General features: G+C 34.7%; 1 protein-coding gene across 1 annotated transcript in view; it reads right to left on the bottom strand.

Moving 5' to 3' along the window:
• Nucleotides 1–6,887: 6,887 nt before the first annotated feature.
• LOC102678371 (radial spoke head protein 3 homolog) overlaps nt 6,888–7,949 on the bottom strand; it is a 3,225-nt gene continuing 2,163 nt past the window's right edge. The window contains exons 7-9 of the mRNA XM_031514285.1: nt 7,772–7,934; nt 7,449–7,535; nt 6,888–7,117 (exon numbers count right to left, since the gene is read on the bottom strand). Of these exons, the coding sequence (XP_031370145.1) occupies nt 6,951–7,117; nt 7,449–7,535; nt 7,772–7,934 (417 nt within the window). The 3' untranslated portion in view covers nt 6,888–6,950. The remainder of the gene's footprint in view (nt 7,118–7,448; nt 7,536–7,771; nt 7,935–7,949) is intronic.

The following is a 7,949-nucleotide window of genomic DNA, read 5'->3' as shown; positions in this document are numbered from 1 at the left end:
ATTTATGTTATTTTTTTATAGAAAAAATATTTATAATATATAAATAACGAACAATTATTATTTAATAATTATCATGATTAATATTTTAAAGTTTAAATTTATTGAAAATTTTACATTAATTTTTATTAATATTAATATTAATTAAAAATTTAATTTTTAACAAATTTTTACTTGTATATTTCCTATTTGATAGTAATTATTATATATTTTTAAATTAATCAAAATCAATTAATTTTCTAATATTATTAATTATTATTAATGAATAATTATTTGTTTAAATAAATTTAAACAAATTCAAAAAAGATTTAAATATAAAACAATAAAATATACAAGATTTTACTCAATTTATTTTTTAGATAGCTTAATTTTTATAATTTATACAGATCGAGTGATAATTTAATTTAATAATAATTATGATTGATATTTTAAATTTTGTGATTAAAATTTTTATGTTAATAGTTTTTGTAATAATAATAAAAAACATTTAATTTTTTATAAATTTTAACTCCCATTTAGCAATAAAAGTATGTTTGTATTTTATATTTTTATATCAAAATTAATTTTCTAAATAAAATTAATTTTTTAAATATTGTTAATAACTTTCGTTAAATAAATTTAAATAAATTTAAGTAAATTCAAAAGAAATTCAAAGAAAACAATGAAAATGTAGAAAATTCCAATACGTTTTCAGAAATTAATACCTTCATTTTCATAATTTGTATAGATCGAGCGGTGATTTAGCTATGGCGGACAGTGCCTTTAGTTAAAAATCATCGTTCCGGAACGATGCACACGGTGAATTACTTTATTACCTTTGCCTATAATTTACCCATAGTCTCGATCTGGACTCGGTATAATGGATTGCCGAAGTGCCGAAGGTGCTACTAATTGAACTTGTTGCTGCAGGTACAAGGAAGAAGTCGGGGAAGCGTGACCGTGGCAAGTATCGTTTAAGGATTGAATCGTAAATGGTATTTGTCGTTGTGATGGTATTAGCTGTCTTTTGGTTACAGAAAATAATTATTGGCGCCGGATTCTCTGACCCATTGAGATTTAGGTAATATTATATACATATACCCTTTGCCCTTTATTTATGAACTCTGTTTATATCGCAATACCACGAATATCTGCCAGAAGATACAGTTATCCCATACTTGTATAGCAAGGATAATTTTTCTAGTTCCTAATATATCGCAATTCCATGTGAATATTTCTCAAAAGATACAATTATCCCACACTTGTATAGCAAGGATAATTTTTCTAAAAATTGCTTTTCAAGGATTTTTCTTTCTATCTTATCTTATTTAATCTCTAAGACTATATTCCTTTCTTTATTATATTCCGTCGGAATACGAATAATTCAAATTACATGGATTTTTCTTTTTCTTCTTCCTCTTCTTTTTCTTCAACAATTACTTTCTTTCTTTTCAGCGTCTTTTGGCATCTTCGTTCGCGGCCGTGATTACCGGAGAACGACGAGCGACCACGAGTGATGCGTACAGGTCGCATAGCCGTCCACCAGGAGTCCGGCCGTGACTGGGTGTTTGATGGGGCTATAAAAGCCTCATGTGAAAGGACATTGTTTGGCTCAGCTGCAAACCAACGCAGTTCTCGATGATAGGGGGGGACATCCATGCTGACGAAAGGTGCATCTGAATCAACGGTTGATTAGGAAATTAAGTGGCTCATTCTTCTCGCACGCGTGCGTGGATCGCGATCGAACGATACCGCTTGGATTTGCTTAATCGTTCCTTCGATCTTCATTCTCCCCCCACCACCATTTCTGACCAATCCCGATTTCCATCTTATCCTAATGGATGATGATCGAGGATAACAATATCGTCCAAGATAAATAAACGAAAGCGATCGTTTCTGGCGAATTTTTATTCTCATCTCGTTCCTTTTTGTTTCTCGTTTACGCAGGTAATACACGTGACACGATGCACGATGCACGCGGTTCTTCGAATTTTAATCTGGCACGTTAAAACCTGAAGATCTTGAGACCTTAACGAGCCGTTTAATCCCTGGTATTGCCTGTTGGCAAATTGCGTAGCTAGTACGTCTGCTACAGGTATGTCTAGTACTAATTCCCAGTACCGATATCGGTTTTCCAATTGCGTTGCGCCGAGTTAATACACCAGATCCTTATCTAATTCTGTTTGAAGGACTTTCAGCATCGTTACGGCGATTTAATCTCAAGTAAAGTAACCGAAATTGATGACACTAGCGATAAACTTTCGAGATAGCGTTTAAGGTTTTCTCATTTCTCATCGATGGAGTTTAAGATTTTAAGCATTAACATGCATTTTGAAAACAAACGTTGGGGGAGAAAGTTGGTCAAAAAGTTCCCATTTTATTCTCATTATTTCTCATATTATACGGTTTTAACGAATTTTATATGATTTAAACGAATTTTTAAAAATTAAAAATAATAACGCACAGATAATTGTAGATAAGATTCGAAAAGAAGGAGCGACAAGAGGAGGAAGAGCACGCGACGTTTCTTCTTGGTGAATCTTTTCTGTGGGTGAAGTGATTCATCTAGGGTGAATGGTGCTGGACCAGGGAATGACACGAGTGTTCACAAGCTGCACCACCCCTTGTACCAAGCCCACTCCTGGTCCCTCGAAACTCGAGCACGAGTGTTCTATCATTTCTTTGCTATCTCTTCTTTATTATATCCTTTCTATACTATATCCTTATCTATAGCCAAATTGCAGCAAGTGTTTTTTCAAATTTTATAATATATATATATATATATATATTTCATTTACTTCTCCTAATTTATAAACTCTATATTATTCATTTTGTTAATCACCAAGCTTATTATTTTTGAATATATTTCTTTTGAAAGAAGAAAAGATATAAAAAAAAAAAAAAAAAAATAACGTGAAAAATAATTGTAAAAAAGAGTCGTCTCTTGCTTCATTTCTTGGATAAATTTCACAAGCTGCACCATTCTTTGAACCAAGCCCACTCCTGGTTCCTCGAAACTCGAGTATGAATGTTCTATCATTCTTTACTATCTTTCCTTTACTATATCTATATCAAAATTGCAGTAAGTTTTTTCGAATTTTATATATAAATATAATATATTTCGTTTACCTCTCCAATTTATAAACTCTATATTATTCATATTGTTAATCATCAAGCTTGCCACTCTTACGAAAGAAAGAAAGATATATAAAAAAAAAAAAATAACGTAAAAAATAATCGTAAAAAAGAGTCGTTTCTTGGATAAATTTCACAAGCTGCACCATTCTTTGAACTAAGCCCACTCCTGGTTCCTCGAAACTCGAGTATAAATATTCTATCTATTCTTTATTATCTTTCCTTTACTATATCTATACCAAAATTGCAGCAAGTTTTTTCGAATTTTATATATAAATATAATATATTTCGTTTACCTCTCCAATTTATAAACTCTATATTATTCATTTTGTTAATTAGCTTGCCACTCTTATGTAAATATATTTCTTTCGAAAGAAGGAAAGATATATAAAAAAAAAAAAAATAATGTGAAAAATAAATCGTAGAGAACAATTGTCTAGTCCTTGCTCGTCTCTTGCCTCATCTCTTGGATAAATTTTAGTTTTCCTTTACGCTCCGATTTGGGGGTGAGGTCCCACCCTCTCGTTGTCTCTTTCTAAAATCAGGGTGCATTGAAAGAACCGCGAGGCAGGCAGCTAGCAAGTGTTCCTCCGTGACCAATGGGCCCTTGCACGCATGTGCGCGCTTCCCAATGCGATATTAATATCGCGATTATCATCTACGTATTATCGCCCGCACCCCTCTCCGATGCTCAAAATAAGCCTGCAAGGAACACCCTGTTCGGCTTGTGCGCCCATACTGTTCCCTTTCCAATCTTTGCTTCTAATAACATCTTGTTCCCATATAAACCGATAATTCTTCGATAAATTCTTCGAACAGAAAAATAGAATTTTCTTATTCTTCTTAGAAACTTTATCGATGATTCTTTTCCACGCGTTTTTCGTTCTTATAGAAAAAAATAAACGCTTGTTTTGCCCAATTTTTAACTTGGAAAAACGCCTCTCTGTGTCATCTGATCGTTAAGTGTTTACGCATAAATTTCAATGGGGAGGTTCGTACGACAACCTCCCGTTCGTTTTTAGATCTAACTGGGAACACGGAACACCGTGCGCACCCCTTCCGGACACGTAGAGAGACACGTAACAAATCTTATTGTTCGCCGCCCTTTTACGAGATTCTATAACCTAACCACGTTCGATGGTTGCGGGGGGCGAAGGCTGAGTTATGGTTGGCTTTGCGGGGAGGTGATCGTAAAGGTGATTCGTCTCGGTTCTGCAAGTGTCGAAAGTACGAAAGTTCTAATAGTATCTTCCTCATTCGAGACACTGCTCGATCGTATTATCAATATTTCGAGGAGGAATCGGAACGTACGATCAATTATTCAATTGTTATAATGTGTATATAAATGTATAGCAAGGTGTCGAAGGTATCCGCTTCGATATCTTAAAAGACCTCACGTGACTCGGTCACGTGTCATCGACATATTGCTCGTGTCTCTCTTTCTCACTCTCTCTCTCTTAATACCGAGTATTTCTGTAACGCGACACGTGCCGGTCAAATATCCCGTAACACAATTACACAGGATACTTCATACCCTCCTGTTTAACCATTATACGCCATTAGGTATTGTTTACTCGATTTTAAAAGTCAATTCGTCCAACGGACGATCGTAGTCAAATAAGATCGTAAAAATATCCGCAAAGTTGTTCAATTTATTAATACGTGTCAACTCGAATTATATTTTTCGAAATGATTTTTGTTTTTTATTTAAATGAAATAATATAATAACGAATTCATTAGTCGAATAATTTTGAATGAGAGTGAACACGCGTGATTTATAAACGATTGTCATCGAACGAAGGATCGATACGCAAAGAATTAATTCGCAAATAACGTGTGGAAAAGCATACGTGTGTTCGTGGCGAACGAAGGTGTTCTTCGCTCGAGGAGGAAAATTGCATAAAAATGCAGGTGGCACGGGTCACATGGTGGAATAACGCAGAATCCCCTATGATCAGGACCCACCTCGCGGTACTCCCTTCTCGAATCTCCCTAAAAAACACGATTCACTTGGCACACAAGTTTTGTGCATATAATGCACAGCGATCTACACGATCCCCCCCCTACACTCCGCTTAATTTAATCCAATACAATATGGCCCCCTCCTCACCTTGTCGTTCATGGTTCGGAAAGGGGTGCACGGTTTAAGAGGGTGGGTGGCTTTTTAAAACTGTGCCGATCCCAATTCACCGTGAAACCTCATCCTATTATTATCGATCTAATCCTGATTGAGTCCGACAGGTTTTTTTTTACTCTCGCGGTGTACCGACCAATCTTATCTCCTCGTTTCGAGGAGAATATTTTGAACATTCGATCTTTTTCTTTTTTTTTTCTTTTAATTCCATCGATTCTCCTGTTTTTCTTTTTCTCTTTTTCGAAGAATCAAGAACGAAGATTGTTCGAACGAGAATTGTTCTTATAACGATGTGTATGAGGTATTCTTGTGACAAATTTTCATCCCTTTTATTTTCCATCTTTTCACTCGAAAAGCAGGTAAGCAAGAATCCAATTGTAAATTTTGGAAATTGCAGGGAATTGTAGGGATACAGGTGCTTAGTGGCGCCAGTCATCATTGTCAGACTTATCTTTGCTAGAAATATATTCATAATAACGGATACTTCATTCATTCTTTCAGAATTTCTCCTTTTATTTTTACTATCCATTATTTACTGTTAAAAGAATTTTTGCATAATTACCTCTACAGTTATTGTAGATTGTTATTGTAGACTTGATTTTATAATTTCTGTTTCCTTAAATCTTTTTACATTTGAATGAACATTGTTAAATGTTTTTGCAAATGTTAAAGATTGTTCATATATATATATATATGTAAGAGAAGAAAGCAAATTTATCGTTGCATTCAAATTCTTCCCGCATCCCTGTTTAGCTTTGTAATCCGGAATAACAGAGAGGAGGAGAAGTAAAATTACACCCGATCGTTTCAGCGACTTTCGTATTTTCGACTTAACATTTGTCTCTACAGCTGTGTAAAAGATAAAATATATATATATACACGAGCACTACAAATACTTTGTTCTCCCAAATTGTGCGAGAGAAGATAAAAGTTAAACTGTAAAAAAAAAGAGGAGGAAGATATATAAAGATATGCACATAGATATTAAACGTTTCGTTTATTTGCATCAATTTGAATTATTTTTTTCGTGAAATTATCAGTTATTAATTATTACAAATCTTTCATGTCTCTCTCTCTCTCTCGCTTAAATTTCTCTTAACTGCTTGCTTAAATTTTCAATCGTATTTTTCGATCAATTTTCCTTTTTCTCCTTTTTCTTCTTCTTCTTCTTCTTCGCCTGCGATGAACCTGAACAACGAGATATAAATAGAAACGAAGAGATTAAAACGAATTAACTTATATTACAACGAATCGTTAAAAAACGAATGATTAATTTTTAATGAATTTTTGTGTGGTGGTGGTGGTTGATGTTTGCTGTGGGGATCGAAAACGCGGCGGTGGTGACCTGTCACGGGGCGCAACCGGAGGAGATGGATTTGTTTCGCAGCTGTGTACACTGCTTAATGTAGAAGCCACTGGAATAGGGATTGGTTGGGTGCTGGTGAAGGTGTCCCTAAATCCGAAAGCTAACTATGATATGCTCGTTTCTCCTTTTCGAAGATCAACGAGCATCGAAAAGCTTCGGTAAACGAAAGGAGAGAAGCGAAAAAAACGGAAAAAAAAAAAGAAAAAAATTCACGATGTTGTCGACTAGGCGACGATTTGCTCGATTGTAAGCTTGCCTAAGCTTTGATAAAAATCTCTCTTCTCCCTTTTTTTTCCTTTCAATTTTCAACGTACAAGATCGAATAATTTTGGATGGCGTTTAAACGTCCTGGCCGTCGATGATAAGCGGCTCGTAATTAATGAAATTTGGATCGATCCCTCCGTCCTCCAGAGTATCAATCATCGGTTTTTTCCTAGAGGCGTCGTATTCCTCGCCAAGCTTTTTGTACGTTTCCGCGCGATTCTCCAAAATTTCCCTGATGATCTCTGAAAATTAGGATAAATAGTGTAAAAAATAATTGTATTGGAAAAATTTCTGAAGGATATTATGCGGTAACGGTTCGCGAAATATTATTTATGATCCATATTTGTTCGTTCGCTCGGTTATTCTTTCGTGAATAACCCTTTCTTCTTCTATTCAATTTTCCAAGGATTAGGATTAGATATTTCATTGTTATGGATAACCAGTCTCGAAACATTACAAAGAAGAATGAAGGAATCGTATCTTTCATCTTCTCGTTATATTGTCACTATTCGTCACTATATTGTCACGCGTCCACTTTTGTGATCAAGAATAATTTAGTAAAAGGATACTTACCCATAAGAACCTCTCTGCTCTCAACCATATGCCCTATCTCTTTCTTAACCTCCCTCATCAACCAGGGCATGAAACCATCCTCGACATCTGAGAAAAAACGAATATATTACAGTTTTTCTTGATTTGAATTTAATTCGATTAATTCACATTGAAAAACGAGACATATATGTACATATATATATATATATATATATATATAAAGGAAGACATATAACAGTTTTCTTTCGGATTATCGGTAAAAGGGCGTAAATAACGAAAAATTAATAAACCTTTCAGATTAACTAATTCACAAAAAGTAGCAGTGTTCTTGCGTGTTCACGAACCAGCCTTGATCTCGTCCAATAGGAAACCGGACAATTTCAATCCTTCTAGAACAGCTGGAAGAAGTTCGGCTATATATCCTGTTAACAGGGTAGCTGCTGCAATTCGTTCTTCCGTTTCCCTTTGAGCGATCATCGAGTCTTCGTATTGTTTCAATCGTTGATCCTGTCGAGATATTTC

Source organism: Apis dorsata, unplaced genomic scaffold (genome assembly GCF_000469605.1).
Source record: "Apis dorsata unplaced genomic scaffold, Apis dorsata 1.3 scaffold_957, whole genome shotgun sequence".
In the NCBI taxonomy this organism is placed as follows: Eukaryota; Metazoa; Arthropoda; class Insecta; order Hymenoptera; family Apidae; genus Apis; species Apis dorsata.
The sequence above is the reverse complement of the archived record's forward strand: the minus strand, read 5'-3'. Positions and strand labels throughout refer to the sequence as shown.